Raw genomic sequence first — 25,439 nt, 5'->3', positions numbered from 1 at the left:
AGTTGTCCCGCCGCTTAGCCTATCATAAACACGCACCTTGGCCTAAAACCTATATAACACAATACAGCAGTTCAGAGTATACGGCCTTCTTGGAGACCCTGGAAAGAGTCCTGTATGGGGCTCCTGAAGGGGACTCTTTAATCTTGCTGGGAGACTTCAACGCACATGTGGGCAATGATGGAGACACTTGGAGGGGAGTGATTGGGAGGAACGGCCCCCCTGATCTGAACCGGAGTGGTGGTTTGTTACTGGACTTCTGTGCTAGTCATGGATTGGCCATAACAAACACCATGTTCGAACATAAGGATGCTCATAAGTGTACGTGGTACCAGAGCACCCTAGGCAGAAGGTCCATGATCGATTTCGTTATCGTATCATCGGACCTGAGGCCGTATGTTTTGGACACTCGGGTAAAGAGAGGGGCGGAGTTGTCAACTGATCACCATCTGGTGGTGAGTTGGGTCGAGGGGCGGGGGAAGCCTCTGGATAGACCTGGTAAGCCCAAACGTGTAGTTCGGGTGAACTGGGAACGTCTGGAGGAGGCCCAAGTTCAGGAGGCCTTCAACTCACACCTCCGGCGGAGCTTTTTGGGCATTCCTGTGGAGGTTGGGGACATTGAACCAGAGTGGTTGGTGTTCAAAGCCTCTATTGCCGAAGCCGCGGCGGGGAGCTGTGGTCTCAAGGTCCTAGGTGCCTCAAGGGGCGGTAACCCTCGAACCTCCTGGTGGACACCGGTGGTCAGGGAAGCCGTCCGACTGAAGAAGGAGGCCTTCAGGGATTTGTTATCCCGGGGGACTCCCGAGGCGGTTGCAAGGTACCGACAGGCCCGAAGGGCAGCAGCCTCAGCCGTGGCCGAGGCAAAGCAGCGGGTGTGGGAAAAGTTTGGAGAAGACATGGAAAAGGACTTTCGGGCGGCACCAAATTTGTTCTGGAAAACTGTCCGACACCTCAGGAGGGGGAAGCAGGGAACCATCCAAGCTGTGTACAGTAAGGATGGGACGTTGTTGACCTCAACTGATGGAGTGTTAGGGCGTTGGAAGGAGCACTTTGAGGAACTCCTGAACCCGACAACTCCGCCCTCTATGTTAGAGGCAGAGCTGGAGTATGACGGGGGATCGACACCAATCTCCCGGGGGGACTACTGAGGTAGTCAAACAACTTCACAGTGGCAAAGCCCCGGGGGTGGATGAGATCCGCCCAGAAATGCTGAAGGCTCTGGCTGTTGAGGGACTGTCATGGTTGACACATCTCATCAACGTTGCGTGGAAGTCGGAAACAGTACCGAAGGAGTGGCAGACCGGGGTGGTGGTTCCCCTTTTTAAAAAGGGATCAGAGGGTGTGTGCCAATTATAGAGGCATCACACTACTCAGCCTCCCCAGGAAAGTTTACACTAAGGTACTCGAAAGGAGGGTCAGGCCGATTGTCGAACCTCAGATTGAGGAGGAACAATGCGGATTCCGTCCTGGTCGTGGAACGACGGATCAGCTTTTTACTCTCGCAAGGATCCTGGAGGGGGCATGGGAGTACGCTCATCCAGTTTTCATGTGTTTTGTAGACTTGGAGAAGGCGTATGACCGGGTTCCCAGAGAGTCACTGTGGGAGGTGCTGCGGGAGTATGGGGTGAGGGGGTCTCTACTCAGGGCCATCCAATCTCTGTACTCCCAAAGTGAGAGCTGTGTCCGGGTCCTCGGCAGTAAGTCGGACCCATTTCAGGTGAGGGTTGGCCTCCGCCAAGGTTGCGCTTTGTCACCAATCCTGTTTGTAATATACATGGATCGGATTTCGAGGCGTAGTCGTGGGGGAGGGGGTCTGCAGTTCGATGGACTAAGGATTGCACCACTGCTTTTTGCAGATGATGTGGTTCTGATGGCTTCATCGGTCTGCGACCTTCAGCACTCACTGGATCGGTTCACAACCGAGTGTGAAGCGGCTGGGATGAGGATCAGCACCTCCAAATCTGAGGCCATGGTTCGCAGCAGGAAACCGATGGACTGTCCACTCCAAGTAGGGAATGAGTCCTTACCCCAAGTGAAGGAGTTCAAGTATCTCTGGGTCTTGTTCTCGAGTGAGGGAACAATGGAGCGTGAGATGGGTCGGAGAATCGGAGCAGCGGGAGCGGTACTGCAGTCGCTTTACCGCACCGTTGTGACGAAAAGGGAGCTGAGCCAGAAGGCAAAGCTCTCTGTCTACCGCGCCATTTTCGTTCCTACCCTCACCTATGGTCATGAAGGATGGGTCATGACCAAAAGAACGAGATCGCGGGTACAAGCGGCTGAGATGGGTTTTCTCCGCAGGGTGGCTGGTGTCTCCCTTAGGGATAAGGTGAGAAGTTCGGTCATCCGTGAGGGACTCAGAGTTGAACCGCTCCTCCTTCGCGTCGAAAGGAGCCAGTTGAGGTGGTTCGGGCACCTAGTTAGGATGCCACCTAGGGAGGTTTTCCATGCACGTCCATTTTTTTTCCAGGCACGTCCAGCTGGGAAGAGACCAAGGGGTAGACCTAGGACCAGGTGGAGGGATTATATCTCTTCGCTGGCCTGGGAGCGCCTTGGGATCCACCAGTCAGAGCTGGTTGATGTGGCCAGGGAAAAGAAAGTTTGGGGCTCTCTGCTGGAACTGCTACCTCCTCGACCCGACCACGGATAAGCGGGAGAAGATGGATGGATGGACAGGGGAAACCCAAAAAGCACAAATAAATAGGCCTGAGTGATATTTTATGGTTTAGAAAGAATAACTTTACAGTTATAGTATTGCGACTGTTACCTTAGAGAGGTGGATTCAAGATCCACATTTCAGAGATGTTATAATCACAAGCACAATAGCTACAGCGCAGTTTTTCAAATGAAATGTAAAAAAAAATAGAAATAGTGTAGAAGAAATGCAAACCATTAAAAGTGAATAGTGCAAAGTAAAATAAAAATAAAACATTTGAAATAGAACAAGACTAAATCAAAACAGAAAATGAAAAACCATTGTGTCAGAAGCTGTAGAATCCAGAGTCTGGTAAACATCCAGCTGGATTTTTTAAGAGATATACAAATCTGAGAATCCAACTAGAGTGGGTGTCCTACCTGCTGTGGTCCGGAGCGGGGGATCCGTGCTCTGGGATGGACAGAGGGGTCCGGGCTCTCACCAGGTTGTGACTGGGGTCATGAGCGAAGCTGCAGGGTTCGCACAGAGTGCACGAGGTACACACACTGAGCACAGAGGACAAGATAAAGGAGGGTGGAGAGAAAGAAAAGGGAAGAAGAGAAGGGGGGTTCTGGGACTGCTGTAACAAGCTGACGTCTGTTGTGTATTTCAACAGGAGAAAGAGAAAGTATTCAGGCAAAACAGAAACTGATTCACTTTCTAAGTTTCAGATATCAAGGAAAGGAAACACATGTGTCGTGTGTCACCACACCTCTTCATGTCTATATGAGGCATTATTATCTCTACCTTCTTAGAATAAACCTCACCAAGACTTCGAACCCTGGGACAGCATGTCAACTAAAACTAGAAGTCATATATTGACTGCTATGCTGATGACACTCAGATCTACCTCAGCACCAAATCCCTCCATAAACCACCCCTTACCCACATCGATTCCTGTCTGACAGCTATTAAAACTTGGATGCAACATAACCTCCTCAAACTGAACAGCAACAAAACAGAACTCCTCCTAATTGGCTCCAAATCCACCCTCAGCAAGGTCACTAACATAACACTCACCATCGATGGCACCATTGTTTCCCCCTCCAATCAGGCACGCAACCTTGGCGTAATCTTTGACCCCACCCTCTCCCTCGAACCTCACATCCGCCAAACAGTCAAAACCTCATTTTTCCACCTCCGCAATATTGCAAAAATCCTACCGTCTCTCACCCGCCCCGCAGCCGAACGACTAATCCATGCCTTCATTTCCTCCCGCCTTGACTACTGCAACTCACTTCTTTACGGCATCAGCACTACATCCCTCAACAGACTCCAACGGGTTCAAAATGCAGCTGCACGTCTCCTCAAGCATACCAAATCATGGCATCACATCAGCCCAGTCCTCATAGAGCTGCACTGGCTTCCTGTCTCCCATCGCATCAATTACAAAATTATGGTCCTCACCTACAAAGCACTCCACCATTTGGCCCCCCCTTATCTCACAAACCTTCTCACTCCTTATCAACCCCCACGGTCCCTCAGATCCACCGCAGCTGGACTCCTATCCATTCCCACATCCACACTCTGCAGCTTTGGGGACAGAGCCTTCTCAGTGGCAGCTCCTAGGCTCTGGAATTCCCTCCCCCAAGATCTCCGTGACTCTGAGTCCCTCACAGTCTTTCAGTCCCGCCTCAAAACACATCTTTTCAACTCTGTCTATCCATAAGCCCCCCTCCTCTCAATCAACTTCCTCTTGACTGCCTTTTTATTTATTTGACTATACTTACTTGTTTGCCTGTCCTTGTTTGTCTACCCTCCCTCATATTGTAAAGCGTCTTTGAGTTGTGAAAAGCGCTATATAAATAAAATGCATTATTATTATTATTATTATATATTGGTCATTATTATCTGCAGTACTAACATTTAAAAAATACCAAGAAATTAATCATCTCCTTTGTTCATTATGCAATATAATGAAGAAAAGTCAAAAGCAAGAGGTTAAAGGAACAGTTCATAATTTCAGACAATTGCTTTTATTCTGAGCGTGAGATGAGAAGATAGGTATATATTTACTCCTAATATCAACTAGTTACCTGTATAAAAGACACCTGTCCACAGAATCAACCAATCAGATTCCAACCTCTCCACCATGGACAAGACTAAAGAGCTGTCTAAGGATCTCAGGGACAAGACTGTAGACCTGCACAAGGCTGGGACTGGCTACAAGACCATCAGAAAGCAGCTCGGTGAGGAAGAGACCACTGTTGGTGCCATTATTCGGTAATAGAAGAAAAATAAAATGAGCATCAGTCGCCCTCGGTCTGGGGCTCCACACAAGATCTGGCCCCGTGGGGTTTTGATGATCAGGAGAAAGATGAGGGATCAGCCAAGAACTACACGGGAGGAACTTGTTAATGATTTCAAGGCAGCTGGGAGCACAGTCACCAAGAAAACTATTGGTAACACACTACACCAGGGGTAGCCAACACGGTGCCCGCAGGCGACTCACGTTGCCCCTGCGGGCATGTTCTATAAATAGCTCGCCAAGCAAGTCCATGTATAAAATACACAAAACAAAAAAGGAAATGTAATTAAAAGAATCTACCCTATGCATAAACGAAACCTAAATCATAGCGAACTCTATCTACTTAATATAACTCTATATCTATCTAACACCCCTCCTCCCGCCACCCCCACAATGAATATCGACCAATCACGTTCTTGCTTGATTTGCGGGTCCAGAGTTGCAGTCGGAAGAAAAGCAATGTGGCACCTCCCTGCTGATTTTCCTTCTGGCAGAATCTACATAACACATCAGCCCCATTGAACAGCCTATTCGTGCCAGCCTACACAGCACATGAGGGGCAGAGATTTACTCTGTGTGTTGTAACTTGCAAATATATTTATTGCATTTGACGCACACGCATGGCTTAATTTCCACTGGGTACAGGGGAGACATGTCCCCCGCTCTTTTCGAAATCCCGTTTGTGTCCCCCCACTTCACAAATATGTGTATTATTATTTTTTAACGCAAGCCGTCATCGCCACGGAGGAGCACACAGCCTCTGTGAGCGAGCGAGACAGAGGGAGAGAGAGAGCGAGCTAGGGAGGGAGGGAGGGAGGGAGGGAGGGAGGGAGAGCGAGCGAGAGAGCTGGGAGAGCACACCTTTATCTATTTAATATAGATAAATTAAGAAATCATTCCAATGTGTACTATAGGACAGTAAAAAAAACAGTTTAAAAGGGGAGTGATTAGTAAAATATGCATTAATAGAAAGAAAGAATGCTAACTAGGTAACACAAGATAAGAATAAACCAGTTTAAATGTTTTGTTATTGGTTGTGATCATATTCTAAAGATGATTGGATTATTGAAAAGTATACAGCTCCCTTTCATATGAGTGTTGAAAGCTGTATCCACAAATTCACCAGAATGTATGGATACACCAGAGTGCACCAGCATTTCACTTCAACATTTTAAAAAACATCTTCCCGGGGGAGCACGCCCCCGGACCCCCCTAGAGGAGCTGAGGCCCATTCACCCCCAAATAAAGCAGGTTAAAATAATTAGATTGCAAACATGTTCTTTTAGTAAACACTGAAAACGGGTCCCACAGACCCAAACAGCACACAAAGGTTAAAGGTAAGCATATTAACGTTAAAATGTGCTAAATATATACACTGCAAAAAAAAAAAAAGAGGAGTAAAAGTAGCCCCCGACTTGTTCTATTTTTTTAGAGTAGCCCTCACCCTAAAAAAGGTTGGTGACCCCTGCACTACACCATAATGGATCAAATCCTGCAGCGCCTGAAGGCCCCCCCCCCCCTGCTCAGGAAGAACATGAGAGGCCCGTTTGAAGTTTGACAATGAACATCTGAATGATTCAGAGAAGGCTTGGGAGAAGGTGATGTGGTCGACACGCCATGTTTGATGAATTTTGGGTTGATTTTAAAGTTTTAGAGGACTAAATACTGCTATTTCTGACACTGGAAATGTCAGAAATTGATTAAACATCCTCAAAAATCATCCAAACCACACCAAAAGTGTCCAAATTGACCAAGCCATTTTAAAGCTATTGTCTGCATATGCTTATCAATGCTAATTAACACAATTGTGCAAATGGCCCAACATATACAAGTTAGCATCCAGCAGTCTCTATGTGCTGGGGACCCTACTATTCATTTATAACAGAAAACGTTGGGGCACTCTACATTTCCGGGGTCACTAAGCTGGCAAACAGACCATAGAGCTGTAACACATACTGACCCCGGCCTGCTGACAGCTCGTACCTGCACTGGTAGCCCCCTCCGGTGGTCTGCCCCCGGCAGGAGGAGCAGGGAGGGGTGGAGGAGGATGGAGCTCCGGGCAGGGTGGAGGAGGAGACCTCAGGGACCTGCTGGGCCTCTGCTCCCCCTGCAGCCTCCCCTCTACCTCCCCCACCTCCTGCCCCCCCTCCCAGGGGCTTGTGAATGCAGCACTGTCCCGAGAACTCACGGCAGATCTTCTCCACTGCCTCGCGCACCACCTGGTCCTTAAACTGAGAGAATGGAGGAGAGCGCTCACTTATTTTGCCTCTGTTAGTCTAACAGCTGACATGTGCTCCATCAGCTTGTTCCTACCTTCTCCATGTACAAGGTGAACCAGGCTGGGGGGGTCTTGTCTTCTTCTTTGGTTCCCTTCACTTCTTTCAGGATCATCTGATCAGAAGGAGAATATGAGATCTAGTGGATGACTCACATCAACATCTTTGGTACATCATTGACATTAACCTGCAGCCTGCTCTTTTTCAGTAGATTGCATTTATGCTTCAAATATCCTAAAGTGGTGTTGATATGAGGAGACATTTGTTTCCACAGATTTTATTTTTCTGTAATATTCTGAAGTCAGAGATTATTAACATTAAGGACTGGCCACAAACTGCCATTTAAGGAAAACGTTTTTTTCAAATATATAATAAAAAAAAACCTCTATATTTAACTACAGTGAAAAAAATGAAACAATGACTTTTATTAATATTGTGTTAACAAATTTCACATAACTGTATTAAGTTAAGTATTTTTTAATACTTAACCCTTATTTAAACTTAATGTTATTGCTTTCAACTAACCTAATACAGTTCTGTTGACATAATACATTAAGTCAACCTTTCAGGTTTTGCAGAGTATATTATGAAAAATACACCTGAATGTGTTTTGATTTTTCCACATCTATCACTTAGAAAACTACATTTCTACTTTGTAAAACAGCGACGTCACACTCTCTCTCAGTGTAGAAATGTACATCTTTAATCTCTGGCAGTCAGGCACTGATGTTACAGCCAGTGGTGACTCGTCATTAGGGGCAGGCACAGCCCCACCTAGTGTCAGCAGAAATTAATTAAAATAATAATTCCAAAAATATATGTTAAAATATATTTTAAGATCATGTTTAATTGTCTGATTCGTCTCTACATTGCTGTTTTAGTCTGCGTTCTTCTAATTAGTGTCCACAGTGTGCCTATTGAGCCGTGTTGAGCGGTGTGGGGCAAGCGCCGATTTGCCCCCTATCTCTGCTGTTAAAATGAACGTGTACCGTAAGAACTACACTGCGCATGCTCAGAGTATTTTTCTATTTTTTTCATTTCAAACCTTTATTTATCCAGGTGTATCCCATTGAGATTATTGATCTCTTTTTTAAGGGAGACCTGCTCAAGTAGGTTCCACATGAAACATAAAAACATAAACAGAACAACAAAAGGACATCATACAGCATGTTTGACAGGGTTTACCATTTACATAACTATCCACATGAGCAGGTACCAACAGCTTCCGATTGAGTAGCATCCAACCGAGCTTTAAAAACATTTAGTGGCACCAGATTGCTCAGTTTCCATTTCAATTGCAGACTGCATCACAGTGGAGCTGCGCATCTAAATGCTATCTTCCCTAAGACAGTCCTAGCAGTTGGCACATTTAATAAAACTACAGCATGCGATCTCAGGCAGTTACAATTCGTTGTGAGATCAGGGAGCAGATGTAGGATGGAAGTTTCCCTAACATGGCTTTGTATATAAAAAATGTACCAGTGACTGAGCCTCCGTACAGTTAGCGAAGGCAAACCAGCCCTTGCATACAGGGTATTCAATGTGTGCGGCAAAAAAATAATATGGGGCAAAATGCTGGCAACCCCACCAAAACGTAATCTCATAATTCAGAGCTGATTGGCTGTAAGTACGTGTGCCACTAAAAGTGTAGATGTGAAGAGGAGACGAGAGAGAGCAGCGTATAGCCATTAAAATCAGTAAAACGGAAAGAAAATGAATGAAGTTGACCATCTACTTCAGCTTTGGCAAGTTCATTTGATGTCATATCTTTTGTTGATCTTCTGTGTTTTGCCTATAGGCTATTGCTCTGCTAGATTGATTGATATTGTTACCTTGGTGATGAGTGTCTGTGTTTTCCTTATATTTACAGTCTGGTGTTTTAATGCTTAAGCATTACGGTTGTTGTTATTGTTAAGTATTGCTTTGTATTGGTGCCCTTTACTCCATGTATTAAGGTGCATTACAATAGGACATCCCCACGCTGTGTACGTAAATGTATGCGCACACAGTGTTGCTCCATGTTTTTCATTCACGGCTTCCGACAGTATGTCATTTGACACTCCCCCCCCCCCCCCCCCCCCCCCCCCTCCCCCTCTCTCTATATCGGAACCATGGATAGCCTACACCAGGGGTTCCCAAAGTGTGAGGCGCGCCTCCCCTGGGGGGCGCCAGAGAGCTTCAAGGGAGGCGCAGCCGCCAGAAAAAAAAGAGAAACAGTGAAATCTAGCTAGTTAACTTCATGGATGTATAAGGTTAACTTCAGCTAAATGTAGCGAGCGGCAAAATATGGATAGATTTTTAGTGAAGTTACCTAAAGTGAGAGAGGAGACAGCATCTATAGGATTGTCATGGACCGGTCCTGATGACACTCCACAGTGTGTGATCTGCAACGAGGTGCTAGCTAATGACAGTATGAGACCATGTAAACTCCGGCGTCATATTGAGACGAAACACCCATGTCTGGTGACCAAGCCACAGAATTTTTTGGACCGGAAGCTTGAGGAATTGCAGTCACAGAAAAATGTCATTGACACATTTAGCACTGTGAATACAAAGGCAACCGAAGCATCATACCGAGTGGCGTTACGGATAGCTAAGGCAGGTAAACCTCACAACATTGGTGAAACGTTACTCCTCCCTGCTGCTAAAGACATCTCCGTCTCAACTATTTCTCTGCGAGTGCAACGTATGAGGAAGGTGCCATCCTTAAACTCAACATGTTTAAAACATAAAGATCAAGAGGTTTAAAAAAGCTATTGTTTAATGTTTTAAAGAGGTGACGCTCAGCCAATCTAAAAAGAGAAAGGTAGCGAAAACAGAGCATTTTATGACATTTTCTCTCACTGGACCTCTTTGAAATGCAATTGAATACCCCTGCATTATAGCAACAACAACAATAATAATAATAATAATAATAATAATAATAATAATAATAATAATAATAATAATAATAATAATAATAATAGCAATAATAATTGGGAGGGGGGCGCGGCTGTGATTATGTTCTCTGAGGGGAGGCTCATCTTCCCACACTTTTGGAACCCCTGGCCTACACTACAGCTATTTGTTTACATGTTTAAAAAAGCACCAGAAACTTATAAACATCTAAGTTATTCGTGCCCCACCAGTTTTGTACATATAAAAATGCCACTGGTTACCGCGATGAGAGAGAGCAAACAAACCAACAGCAGGAACTGGGTTTGTCCTGAGAGCTGCGGAAGACATTAAGACATGCCACTGTTAGCTATAGTAGTGTTTTCATGTAGCGCTATAGTGGAGATACTGTATAGTGAGGTCATTAAAGCTGCATTCACATTATACATGGTAAAAGCTACATTCGGCGTCACGCACCGCACAAAGTTCAAATTGTTTTAATTTGGACCAAGTTATCGCTGACCTTTCGACGCGCAACCAATCAGATGACAGCTGTATGTAGCGGTGCAAGCTAGCAGAGGACGTAACCATAGAAACTAAACTCAACTGGCTGTTAACACTGAAAGTCTACGGCCGAAAACATTGCGGTGACGAAAGACAAAATCACGTATCATGTGAATGATGCTTAATGCTGCGTTCACACCGGACGCGATGCGAATATTCGCTTCGCTCTAATCGCTCCTATCACATCGCTCTAGTCTAATTGTGCGTTCACACCAGACGCGATGCGAATATTCAACCCAGTCTCATGGCATTTCGTGTTCACCAACACGATTTTCCCCTTTTTTTGGTGTTGCACAGCACGATTTTAAAAGCAATGTATTTCTATTGGTAGTCTTACGGCATTAAGTGTTATAGGAAGACCGGAAGCTGTGTGGTTCATAAAAGCATGTTCTTACTCAATATCAAGCCACAATTATTGCTTTTATTTTAAATCGTATAATTTCTGACTTTTGTTGCCGTCCGTGAGGAAAATAAATGGGGCTGAGAGCCTCAGGATACTGAAATCTGTATTTTTTAAATCTTTTTTTCCTTCTAATTTGTTATTCTTTTCAAAATAACACACTGTTATTTACTCACCAATAACACACAATTATCCTTGTTTTTATTTATTTGTTTGATTCCATAATCTCTGGCTTTTTTGGTGTCCGTCAGGAACTGAATTTCAAAATAAAAATAACCGGAAACAGACATAGGCATTTCGAGCGATTACCCAAGATCCTCAGCTATGGTTTAAGCTCGCTGATTGGATGTTTTAGTCGCAATGCATTTGGGGATTTGGTGTTTATATGATATGAAATCGGAAAAACATTTTAAAAGAATAAAATAATACTTAATTCCGAGTGTTCTTGCTTTTCTCTTTGAAAGTCATCACATAACGGCATTGTAATACACGGTTTGGCTGCATTACATATTACAGATCTGCCGTAGTTCTTTATTTATAGAGCCATGATGAGAAGACCTTTGGAAAAACTGGAAGAAATGCTGCCGAAACTGAATACTTGATGTGGATCATAAATATATCAACAATTAAACAACATCTTCAATTTCTCTTCACACAATACGTCCCTTGCAGTATCAACACTAATTTGGCTGACTTTTACATTTGATCTAATTTATAGATAGGTTATATTTACACCATAACGGTGCACAGCTGATATAAAAGGACTTGTAGTTTTTAAAGATATTACTGATTTTCTTTTAATATAAGAATGTAAATACTGAGTCTGAAATAGTATAGCAATATGCTGTAAAATTATGTGAAAGCATGAATAAAACTACACATCTTCAGATGTTGTACATACAGTACATAAGTGTCCTACACTAATAATACAAAGTTATTATTTCCTTCTAATTTGTTATTATTTTCAAAATAACACACTGTTATTTACTCAACAATAACACACAATTATCCTTGTTTTTATTTACTGGTTTATTTCCATAATCTCTGGCTTTTTTGGCGTCCGTCAGGAACTGAATTTCAAAATAAAAATAACCGGAAACAGACGTAGGCCTCTAGCAGTTTAGGATGGCCGAAGACACTACACTACCCATAATCCCCAGCTATCGTTTAGGACTACAGTCCCAGTGATTAATCTTCAAGCTCTGGGATTGGATGTTGGAGTGGCAGTGCGCCAAGGTTACGCCGAGTGTCAAACAGCTGTTTGAAATGGAACGAAACCACGCCAGACTATCCAAAACTGGAATCGAATGCCCCCCCAGAACTACACATGCTGGCTATTGTGTTTCGCAAAATGTTCTATGGGACGTCTCTACTGAACGTTTTCGTTTTTCCCACAATTAGAAGTTGCCATGACATTGGTGTTATCAAATGTAAAACATATCATTAATAAATGGGTGAAAATCGCTTGTGTTACTTTGTAATTCTACTCCACTACAATTCAGAGGTTAACCTGGTATTTTTACTCCACTACACTTATTTGAGTTACTTTGCAGATTCTGATTAATGATGTGAAATATAAACAACCCTTAAATGAGACTTTAGTTACACCTGAGTAAAATTCAGGGAAGGTGATTGTCAAGTGCCAACAATCAGGAGAGATATTTGATAGTTGGTGCTTGAGAAGACTAAACATTTATCTGCAATTGACATAATGGAAACGTTATTCATTACTCGTTATTCTCTACTAATAGTTCATTAAAGACTGTATATTATGGCTATTTTGCACATCCCTTTCAAGATTTCAAGATTTTCAAAGGTTTATAGACATATCATATACACAACTACGGTGTATGCAATGAATGAAAATCTTGGGTCACAGGTTCCTCAACAGCGCATTACAAGACATCTATCAATATGTGTGTACCACCACCATTAAACTGTCATATTCTTCACATTTCTTATACTATATACATACATAAGAGTATAATGTATAATATCAGTTAAAATAAGTGCTTCAACATAGTTAACATTGCAGGAAAGCAATATATTAGACCTTAACGACCCGTCCACACATCAGCTTTGAAAACATTTTGAAAATCTTGGAGGTGGGCCTGTCTGAAAGCTTGGGGATGTTTTGCGAGCAACGCGACCAACAACCAATCACATGAATCTCCCGCCCCGACATACAAAGCAATAGCAATGTTAAAACGAAGTAAACTGGATATAAAACCCCCAAACAGGCGAAAACCTACCAGTTTCACCCACTGTCTCTGCCACCATGCCTGGTTCCTCCGGTTTGTATCCCGGTAAATAGTCTGGTTGTAAAGAACCGGGTGATTTGCTACCGTAATTTCTCGTTTGGAATATGAGGAAATGAACTGCGGTCTGGCTCTCCCAGCTTGCACGCGGTTTGATTGGCTAGCGCTTGTACTGTCAGATTTGCATGAACGGGATTTGATAGGCTGACGCTTCCAGCTCAGATTCAAAAGTTGAACATTGCTCAACTTTTGAATCCTGAAAATCCTGAAAATCCTGGAAATCCTGGAAATCTTCGCTTTGCTTCCCCACAATGCAGTTCGGCGAAAAGCGAGGCAAAGTGACGTCACCCCTATTCAAAGTCAATGGGGAGAGAAGCGTTGGAAGATTTTTTAAAGCTGCTGTGTGGACGGGGCGTCAGTACTTTGTCAGGCTTAATATTTATCTGTAGATACCCCCAAAGCTTTTTTCTTATTTAAAAGAAGACCTTAATCTAAGGTATTATTTAATGCTTGAATAAAGGTTAATTCGTTTTTCTGTTTCGCACCTCCTCCTATTAATATCTTTGTACATCCTGCACTAAACTGTTTTATTTTAGAGATCACTTATAGCAGGCATCCTCAAAGTCCGGACTCCGGTCCGGATCCGGACCGAACCACAACCGTCTCTGGACTCTGAGCAAATTATACTTTTCATATGTATTATCTGTGTTATCTGTATTTTCTGTGTTATCTTTGAGACAACGCAACGAGTCAAAATTCTCCGCTATGTCCACTGCAAACAGCGCTCTGCATGTCCGACTGTTCCACTGTCTGTGTGTCTGTTGATGCATTGGTCCAATCACATTCAGCATCCCGCCAGCGTTTTTTCCCCCCCACCAACAGTCTGCGAATCAGAGGAACAGTAGGGCGGGTCTTCGCGAAATGCGGGTGGGAAAAATGAGTGTTTAAAAAAAAAAGTCAGAGCGAGAGTTAACAGCTCATCTAGTTACATCTGTACTGTAGCTACTAGCCTATAGTTTCACCTACCCAGTTTCACCTACCGGCCACCCCAGTAGCAGCTTTGTTTTGAAAGAAAAGTTGTGGCTCATCGGACATTTATGAGACAACGTCTCTAATGTCCGAGTGCAAGTGAATGCAGCACTAGACGTACGTCTTGTAACCCCTCCCCCGGCCATGGCGCGAGCGGGGAAATATGATTAGCAGCGATTTCATTTGAACGGGACGGCGCAAAACGAGAAGCATTCGGACCCAAATACGGAAGGAATGAGGTATTTGAGGTCTACAATGACAGAGAAGAGACTGTCAGTTTAGCTGCACTCAGCATTGAATCAAAACACACTAAAGCTGTTGATCTTAATCAGTGTGTGAGGCGTTTTGCTGAACGACATGGTAATCGCCGCATTCAGCTGTAATAGACATGTCAACTTGATGCTCTGCTCACGGATGAGCATACAAAACTGTTAAGATGATGACCTTACGTGTGTAAATATATTTTTTCTTTGTGGGGGTCTGCCCCCAAAAACTGTTTTAAGTCCTGATAAAGTCAAATAAGACGGTGTGTAAAACTACACTGCCCAGCCAACAGACAGTAACCACTTTGATGTAACTAGGCCAGCAGGTAAGGGCTTTCCACTGGATCATAACTGAAGTATAAAGAATGCATGACTGAAGTGATGGAGGCCATGTTTGAAGGCAAACTAAAAGAGGAAATGACAGGTCAAGCAAATCCCCCTCTCAGATTCCACAGCAACCAGAAGAATATAAATACTGGCTGGTGATTTGATGAATCAGCTTTGTGATGGAATACAAAATGCACAGTGCATTTCTTTAGCTGTGGATGAGTCCACTGACAATGCTCAGTTGCTGGTGTTTGTGAGTTGTTATGATGAGGCAAAGGGGGAGTTTGTTGAAGATGTTGGGCCTGACGAACCTCAGTGGACACACAAGGGGGCAAGACATTTATAAAGCACTAATGGGAATGCTGAATGAAAGAGGGTGCAGCTGCCTTTATTCATAACTGCAGCTCTTACACAGCGACCCTGAGGGATCAAGCACAGACACAGACACAATGAAAACTGCTGCATACAGATTATTTTTGTTTTTGCGACCTCGTGTTAAGAATCTTGTTGCAATTGTTTAAAAGTTTGAATGACCGTAATAAACGGACCTTTGTCTTATTGAAAACATTTGTTTGGACCTTTAAGATTTGTATTTGAGTACCCCTGACTTATAGTATCTTCTTGATTTTTTATATTTTATATTTCTATCATTGACCTTCTACTTTCCCCCTATGAAAGTATGTACTCTTAATATTTTTTAAATCAAATATAACACATAAAAACAATAATTCAATAACGTGCTTTAACCACTAGGCGGTGCACACAAGGTACACACAGCTATAATAACTTTGTATTATTAGTGTAGGACACTTATGTATGTGTATGTGTGCTCTGGGTGTTGAGGGACTGTCATGGTTGACACGTCTCATCAACGTTGCGTGGAAGTCGGAAACAGTACCGAAGGAGTGGCAGACCGGGGTGGTGGTTCCCCTTTTTAAAAAGGGGGATCAGAGGGTGTGTGCCAATTACAGAGGCATCGCACTACTCAGCCTCCCCGGAAAAGTTTACTCTAAGGTACTCGAAAGGAGGATCAGGCCGATTGTCGAACCTCAGATTGAGGAGGAACAATGCGGATTCCGTCCTGGTCGTGGAATGACGGATCAGCTTTTTACTCTCGCAAAGATCCTGGAGGGGGCCTGGGAGTACGCTTATCCAGTCTACACGTGCTTTGTAGACTTGGAGAAGGCGTATGACCGGGTTCCCAGGGAGTTACTGTGGGAGGTGCTGCGGGAGTATGGGGTGAGGGGGTCTCTACTCAGGGCCATCCAATCTCTGTACTCCCAAAGCGAGAGCTGTGTCCGGGTCCTCTGCAGTAAGTCGGACCCATTTCCGGTGAGGGTTGGCCTCCGCCAAGGTTGCGCTTTGTCACCAATCCTGTTTGTAATATACATGGATCGGATTTCGAGGCGTAGTCGTGGGGGAGGGGGTCTGCAGTTCGGTGGACTAAGGATTGCACCACTGCTTTTTGCAGATGATGTGGTTCTGATGGCTTCATCGGTCTGCGACCTTCGGCACTCACTGGATCGGTTCGCAACCGAGTGTGAAGCAGCTGGGATGAGGATCAGCACCTCCAAATCTGAGGCCAAGGTTCTCAGCAGGAAACCGATGGACTGTCCACTCCAAGTAGGGAATGAGTCCTTACCACAAGTGAAGGAGTTCAAGTATCTCGGGGTCTTGTTCTCGAGTGAGCAAACAATGGAGCGTGAGATGGGTCGGAGAATCGGAGCAGCGGGAGCGGTACTGCGGTCGCTTTAACGCACCGTTGTGACGAAAAGGGAGCTGAGCCAGAAGGCAAAGCTCTCTGTCTACCGCGCCATTTTCGTTCTTACCCTCACCTATGGTCATGAAGGATGGGTCATGACCGAAAGAACGAGATCGCGGGTACAAGCGGCCGAGATGGGTTTTCTCCGCAGGGTGGCTGATGTCTCCCTTAGGGATAAGGTGAGAAGTTCAGTCGTCCGGGAGGGACTCGGAGTTGAACCGCTCCTCCTTCGCGTCGAAAGGAGCCAGTTGAGGTGGTTCGGGCACCTAGTTAGGATGCCACCTGGGCGCCTCCCTAGGGAGGTGTTCCAGACACGTCCAGCTGGGAAGAGACCAAGGGGTAGACCTAGGACCAGGTGAAGGGATTATATCTCTTCGCTGGCCTTGGAGCGCCTTGGGATCTCCCAGTCAGAGCTGGTTGATGTGGCCAGGGAAAATCAAGTTTGGGGCTCTCTGCTGGAACTGCTACCTCCGCGACCCGACCACGGATAAGCGGGAGAAGATTGATGGATGGACTTATGTTTGTAAAACATCTGAAGATGTGCAGTTTTATTCATGCTTTCACATAATTTTACAGCATATTGCTATACTATTTCAGACTCAGTATTTACATCTTATATTCAAAGAAAATCAGTAATATCTTTAAAAACTACAAGTCCTTTTATATCAGCTGTGCACCATTATGGTGTAAATATAACCTATCTACGAATTAGATCAAATGTAAAAGTCAGCCGAATTAGTGTTGATATTGCAAAGAGACGTATTGTGTGAAGAGAAATTGAAGATGTTGTTTAATTGTTGATATATTTATGATCCACGTCAAGTATTCAGTTTCGGCGGCATTTCTTCCAGTTTTTCCAAAGGTCTTCTCATCAGGGCTCTATAAATAAAGAACTACGGCAGATCTGTAATATGTAATGCAGCTGAACCGTGTATTACAATGCAGTTATGTGATGACTTTCAAAGAGAAAAGCAAGAACACTCGGAATTAAGTATTATTTTATTATTTTAAAATGTTTTTCCGATTTCGTATCATATAAACACCAAATCCCAACATGCATTGCGGCTAAAACATCCAATCAGCGAGCTTAAACCATAGCTGAGGATCTTGGTTAATCGCTCGAAATGCCTATGTCTGTTTCCGGTTAGTTTTATTTTGAAATTCAGGAATCAAACAAATAAATAAAAACAAGGATAATTGTGTGTTATTGGTGAGTAAATAACAGTGTGTTATTTTCAAAAGAATAACAAATTAGAAGGAAAAAAAGATTTAAAAAATACAGATTTCAGTATTCTGAGGCTCTGAGCCCCATTTATTTTCCTCACGGACGGCAACAAAAGTCAGAAATTATACTATTTAAAATAAAAGCAATAATTGTGGCTTGATATTGAGTAAGAACATGTTTTTATGAACCACACAGCTTCCGGTCCTCCTATAACACGTAATGCCGTGAGACTACCAATATAAATACATTGCTTTTAAAATCGTGCTGTGCAACATGAAAAAAAGGAGAAAAATCGTGTTGGTGAACACGAATCAATAGATAAAAAATCGTGTTGGTGAACACGAAATGCCATGACACTGGGTTGGAATATTCGCTTCGCTCTAATCGCTCGAGTTTCACCGCGGCTGCCAGCTCGCATCATTCAAACAAGACGCGCTGGCTCGGGATCTACAACTACAACAAAATGAACATATTTTACCGTGATTAAATTGTAATACACGTTTCCAAATGATGCCGACGTAACAACATACTGATACCGGTTGGTAAAAACCATGAATTAATGCTTGACAAGTCTGCAGACAGACGGCAGGCGGAAAACCTTTTAAAATGCTTGTTTTCTGAATGGAGATTGGGTCGACCAGGCTAAGCTAACGTTGTATATGCTCACTCCATACTCATAACAACGGCCTACAGACATAAATAAACCAGCGACTGTATTCGCCATGACACAGACAGTCTGTGGTTTGTACTTGTTTAACTTTTGTCCAGTTTCTCAACAGATATGAGGAGCTGTGAGCTCTGTGTACTATCTGCTAACAACTAGCGGCTGATGTTTTCTGGTTGAACGTCAGTAACGGCAGGCTGAGATCCTCACCGCTGATTGGCTTCCGCGAGAACGCGTCACGTGAATTTGACGCTCGAGTTGAAAAAATTGAACTCTCGCGTTTGACGTGGCACCGTTCAATCGCCTCAATCGCGTGATTCGCGCCGCGTCTACCGCTTCATGCTCGCCGTCGGAATGAATTTGCGTCTGTCAGCGTCCCTGCATTGACTTTACATGTAATCGCGCCGCCCCCAAACATCGCATCACGTCCAATGTGAACGCAGCATAAGAGTTATGTTAGAATTCTAGTGATTTTATAATGAAGTAAAGTATAAACGTGGTGTTGTCTCTGAGCGCAATGGCAGAACTCTGGTTGTGTATTTTAGAGAGTGGAACTGTCGTGATGTTACAGCAATGAGCAAGAGCAAACAATCCAACAAACAACAACCGATGTCTGTCTCTTTGCTGTTTCCTGCATCAGTGTGACCGGCTTTTCTCTGTCTTGGTACGTTCTGCACATCTAGACACGCACAGATCAATGCTGTGAGCAGTGGTGGCTGGTGGAAAATATTTTTGGTGGGACTATGGAAATGGTGACAAAACCATACTAGGGCATTTAAAATCAGGAGACTAAATACGAACATTGTGTGTGTGTGTGTGTGTGTGTGTGTGTGTGTGTGTGTGTGTGTGTGTGTGTGTGTGTGTGTGTGTGTGTGTGTGTGTGTGTGTGTGTGTGTGTGTGTCATACATATTTCTGACAAAATCAGATTTACTCACGACTGTTTCCACTCTGACTTTAATACAGCTATACTATTGTTTGGTTTCCATGGTAGCGCGTCTCTTTAGCAGCGCGCGCAACTCAAAGTCTGAGAGGGTGAGGAAGATGAAAACTGAACAAGAATCGACAACTCGACCCTCTGATCACTCCTTTCCTGTAAAATACAGGTCCAGCCCACACATATGCTCCATGGTGCCACAGGCATTGCCCTTACAACTACAATAAGCATGCAAATGTTAATCTACAGCTCCGGCGATCCACTAGCACCGGAGTCTACACCTGCAGACAACTACTGTAGCGTCACCTTGGATACGAGTCCAAACAACTCACAGACACACAGGCCAGGGCGCTGAAAGGGCGCCCTTTGAGCATCAGATCTGACGACGCTGATCGGCTGAAATTATGTTTCGGCGGCATAGTTTACAGATAGCAACAGTCAGCTTGTTGGCTGCTGCTGCTCTGGCTGAGGGCTCCTTTCTACCGCCCGGACGAGAGAGGATAATGATACACACTGCGGCCGGGCAGGAAACATGTGACTTATCAGTAACTTTAGACATCGTAAAACAATTTTAAACGAGATTTTATTGTAGGTTATACATTTTACTGATACCAACTATATAATATTTACCTTGTTCTTTAAAAAATAAAAAAATAAAAAATATATATTTTTGGGAAATATATTTATTTATTTATTTTTTATTTTTAATGACAATCAAATATGTGGGAAGAGGGGGGGTGGCGCCCCTAGCGCCCCTATGGGCCGGCCGCCACTGGCTGTGAGACTGAGCTGAGGTCAACTTCAAGAAATATTAATCAATAGTCCTTCGAAGAGCTTCCATGTACACAGATTACTGTTGAATTTAAAAGACAACTTGTCCTTTCTAATCCCCGTTATTACAAGAAAAACCTACGACTATTTGTTTATTCCACAAATCCACATATGTATATTTTATTTCAGTATACAGTATTTAATTTTAGACTGTTTTATCTTAATCTATTTTACATTGCATTTGTATGCCTGCATTTCACTTGCACCATTGAAAAACTTGCACTATTTTCCCTCCCTTATTCTTAATGTCCTCAGTTTATTGGATGCTGCACTGCTGGCAGACCATGTGACTTTGAATTATACATTTTTGCATGACAATAAGACCTTTGAATCTTTCGAAACATTGGGGTATCGAGAACTGAATACCTTTTTTATTATAGTTTGTGATTTATTGAGTTATTTTGTGTATAAGAAAATATAGTTTGCATTATAAGTAATGTAAGGGTAGAAATGACTCAACCCTTTGTCACAGCCAAAAACCTTAAGTACAGCCCCCCTTGCAAATATAATATAATATTTTTTTTTAATCCAGTGAGTGGCAGCTGAGGTTTTATGACTGCTATGAAACGCCCAGTTTCCAGTGTGAGCGGCTGGGGGGGGGTCTCACCATGCCTTGCTCCGGCACCGCAGCCTGCACTTTGCGGCTGACCACCTGGGTCAGAGCGGGGCAGTGCTGGGGGGGTCTGAAGCCCCTCTTTGGCTCTGTGCTGCTGGCCTTGGTGGTGGGGACCCTCGCCGGCTGGCCCCGGGTCTCGTACACGTTCATATGGAGCCGGTTGCCCTGCCTCGCTGCACTCTGGGAAATATACACACCGGTGAGTCTCACCTGCTAACATACAGGACATATTGGATACATCTCTCTTTGTTCTGAAAACAAGAAAAACCCTTTGGTAAAGCAATCTCCTGAAGCATTAGTACCTTTGGAGATAGAAAACTAAGGAGCAATTAAAATCAGTCAGAATTAAAGACATTAGCTGACCAATGTCAACATGATATGACAGGGGTAGCTTGGCAGACGTGGTGCAGGAATTAGTCATTAAACCCGGAAATTAGTTAGCATGTTAGCAATTGCAATGACATTGTTCCCAAAATGTTGAAAAAAGGTCTGTTGTTAACACAAGCTGAAGAGTTTCACGTTTTTTTTTACGACATAAATGACTTACATAAATAACCCACTATACTGAATGTCTGAAGCTTCTATGTGTCTTAAAAACTGTGGTTTAACAAGTGTCAAAACTAGATTACCTAATGCCATCATGGGGGAACATCAGCCACCTTTAGCTTAGAGGTAGGATGTAGTTATAGCCTAACGATAACTTTGTACTTCTGGCGCTTGCATATCCGCTTCAAAAATCATAAAGTGGTGGTAATATTTGGAGATTATCCTGCTGAACAAGACAAGTACGTTTCATAAACGTGTGTTTGCCACAGAGATTATTTTCAGCAATAAAATGACTTGCTGTGCTGTGCTAACCTTAGGGTATCCTTACAAAAAGATGTCATGACTGCCCCCTTTGTTTCTCTGTAGTGTTCTGAAACTGAACCTCTCTCTTTGAAGCCTGATTAAACCAACACTTCAAAACCTGAGTATTGAAGGTTCCCTTTTTCCATCCACTGTACAGACCATTAGTTTACGAAGCTACTCTGAGCTCATGTAATGCATGGATGTAGACTATTTGTCAAGTGGAGAATTTCTTAATTTGGAATGGAAAATAACCAAACCAAGTGGCAGGTAATGAAGGGTCATATTTAATACATGAATCCGCTCAGATATAATGTACAGCACTGTTTATGTCCCCATAAGCACATAATGTGAGTAGCAATTGTACGTCAAAGCTTCTTACCTTCAACGCCTCCTCATAGTCAGCTGCAATAAATACAGAAACAATTATGAACAAAAATTATTTATCCAACACATGTTTCTATCTCATAGATTGTATCGTTTTTTTGCTTACCTTGGCTGTTAATGGACACCTGGAAGAAGAAAAAGGGAGATTATTTGTGTAAATATGTAAGAATATCAAGATGATTGGTGCAGCGGACGTAAACAACAACGCGCTGTCAGAGCTCCATAAAAACAAAGCTGTCTCTGCCGTCTGACGCTCTATTTGACGCCATTTAATATTTCTGGAGTAATTAGGGAAGCTGTGGCTCAGTGGATCAGTGCACTGATCTTCGACTCAGAGGATAGCAAGTTCGAACCCCACTGCAGTCAGCATGTCGTTGTGTCCCTGAGACACTTTACCCCAAATTGCTCCTGTGGGAATTGTCCACAGTGAGTATGTAAGTCGCGTTGGATAAAAGCGTCTAACAAGTGACATGTAATGTAATGTAATATAATTATACAGTTTTTGACGAACAGAAATATTGTTTTCTGGCATCACTTCAACATTTTATAGGAAGAATCAGCATTTTGGAATGAGGGCGCATGGCGAGAGTAAGAGGGTGCAGCGCCCCTGTTACCGGGTGCAGACAAAGCCAAGTAAATTGAGGGTTTGGAGTTCAAAACACGAAGACATTTAACAGGATTTAAAGAATTTAAATTGAAAAGGAATCCCAGTCTCTGTTGCAGCACCTCTGACAATTATTATTATCTATTACTATTTTTTTGGGGTGTCCCTTTAACAGTTCTGTAAAGTAGGGATGCACAATGACTCAGAATTTAAAAATATTACACAGAACAAAAGAGGTGTTCACTAAAAACACTGACAAGGGTTAGCTCTGAAGCTAGCTAGCCCAGGAGCTGTAAATACATCTTTATTGTGTGGAGAATAAAGCTTCCATAAATATTTGACAAGGGTTTGGTAAAATAATCCTGAGCCTAATACAATTGACGGAAACAAATAACTGAAGTGTTATTCAGATCTATTCATGACATGCATTTTTACAGTAACATAATATCAGCAATGTAGCATATTTAACATATACGTTCCTTTTTAACTGAATGTATAAAATAAATATTTCTTAGTTACAATACATGATTTTCTGTTTATTTTGAGTATAAAGAATAATAAGAGTTTAGCCGTTACGATAGAGATTATCATCAGGTACATTTGACAATAAATGATGATGGATAGATAATAAGGGATATTTCCCAGCCTTATAAACAGCAAGAAGACAAACCAGAGTGATTCAAAGTAGATTCTCTCACCTCCTCGTTCTCCTCATCGAAATATGTCAGCTGGAGACTGCACAGGCCAAAGGAACGCTTCACCTGCACACACACACACACACACACACACACACACACACACACACACACACACACACACACACACACACACACACACACACACACACACACACACACACACACACACACACACACACACACACACACACACACACACACACACACACACACACACACACACACACACACACACACACACACACACACACACACACACACACACACGATCAGGTCAAATGATGAGAGTTCATACAGAAAAGACAAAAGTCACAATTTCTACCTGTCATTTCAATTAGCATGGCTCACACTAAGTGTGTGTTTGTGTTTGTATGGGTGTGTGTGCGTTTCAAAAATGTGACCTGATGAAACCGTGTTCAGGAAGTGAGCTCCATTCTAACTCCTACTTGCTCTTTACCAGTGTTGGAAAGTATTTAAGTACATTGACTCAAGTACTGTAATGAAGTATAATGAAGGGTACTAGTACTCTACTGGAGTATTTCCATTTTGCTGCTCGGCTACATCTCATAGGTAACTTGTAGTTACTAGTTAGTTTTGTTACATAAACTACATTACATTACATAATGTATCTACTACTTATGTAATTAATATATAAAGTACCGTAATTTTCGGACTATAAGCCGCACCTGAATATAAGCCGCAGCAGCGGCATACCACTCTCGGTTCCACTTTTACTTTTACGCGCTACCTGTCTCACTCTTTTCCGGCCTCCAGCTTTTCCTGCTGGAACCCGCCGCTTAAAGGTGGGGGTCCGCGGACCGGCCATAGAGCCCATAGAGTTAAAGGTGTTGGCCGTTAGCTGTAAAAATCCATAGATTAGCCGCACCGTTATATAAGCCGCAGCGTCGAAAAATAGGGGAAAAGGCGCGGCTTATAGTCCGAAAATTACGGTATACACAATACTCCACATTTAAAATATTACACTTTTTTGTTTGCGATTAAAACAGGAAAAAATTATATTAAAAAAAGGTTTAAAAGCGCCATTTTGCATAATGAGTACTTTTACTCTTGAGTACTTTTTCAGGTAATAATTATACTTGGAAACATGTTTGAACTCAGCACTTATAGTATTGGAGTATTGGTAGACTGTGCTTTTACTGCTTTATTTAAGTAAAGGCTCTTCTTCCACTGTTACTCTTTACCAGAGGTGGGGACTCGAGTCACATGACTTGACTCGAGTCGCATATTTTTGGACTTGAGACTTGCTTGACTAACATTGATAAAAGACTTGACTTGACTTTGACTAGGTATTCATGACTTGAGACTTGACTTAAGCTTGAAACAGATTACTTGAAAGGACTTGACTTTTTTAAATTAAATATTTGCGTTTGTTTTTGTATTGAGATATTACGTTTAGTTTTTTCAAAACGTGATTGGGTGATTATAGCGACATGCGCGCAAACCTGGCAACCCACTAGAAGGCAGAAGTCTCAGTTAACATGGCAGCGGCTAGCGTTACTCCAAAAATAGGGAAGTTTGGATTCAAGCATTATGTTGTCGATGACGGTAATAACAAGAGAAAAGCGGTATGCAGGGTCTGCAGTATAAAGATCAGTGACACAACCACCACAACATCCAACTTCATTCGTCACTACAAAAAAAACACAGAGAAAGGTGCGTGAATGTGTTGTGTTAGCTAGAAAGCTAACGTTAAGTTTAAGCTACATTAGACTTGGTTTCAAATTGATTAAGCATTGCAAAGAGAAGACAAAACGGTAAATGAACACTAGAACCCCCAAGCAATTCATTTTGACTAACCCTGATACTGATGGGATGTCAGCAGAGACAGAGAGAGAGAGAGAGAGAGGAAAAGAGATGCCTCGTTTATTTCCCCTGTGTTATTATCAGAAGTTACTGTATATTTTTGAATAATGTAGTTCTTC

The 25,439-nt window shown here is 43.0% G+C and overlaps 1 protein-coding gene across 6 annotated transcripts in view; it reads right to left on the bottom strand.

The window, feature by feature from the left end:
• Positions 1-25,439, bottom strand: part of nbr1b (NBR1 autophagy cargo receptor b) — a 148,930-nt gene that overhangs the window by 103,546 nt on the left and 19,945 nt on the right. For 5 of the 6 annotated variants that reach the window (XM_079642017.1, XM_079642018.1, XM_079642019.1 and 2 more), the window contains exons 2-8: positions 23,497-23,559; positions 22,301-22,319; positions 22,190-22,212; positions 20,953-21,141; positions 7,251-7,328; positions 6,921-7,168; positions 3,070-3,195 (exon numbers count right to left, since the gene is read on the bottom strand). In XM_079642017.1, the coding sequence (XP_079498143.1) occupies positions 3,070-3,195; positions 6,921-7,168; positions 7,251-7,328; positions 20,953-21,141; positions 22,190-22,212; positions 22,301-22,319; positions 23,497-23,559 (746 nt within the window). The remainder of the gene's footprint in view (positions 1-3,069; positions 3,196-6,920; positions 7,169-7,250; positions 7,329-20,952; positions 21,142-22,189; positions 22,213-22,300; positions 22,320-23,496; positions 23,560-25,439) is intronic. The other variant, XM_079642020.1, reaches the window with a different exon arrangement.

Source organism: Notothenia rossii, assembly GCF_949606895.1.
Source record: "Notothenia rossii genome assembly, chromosome: 8".
NCBI lineage: Eukaryota > Metazoa > Chordata > Actinopteri > Perciformes > Nototheniidae > Notothenia > Notothenia rossii.
This window is presented reverse-complemented; position numbering and strand designations above follow the sequence as displayed.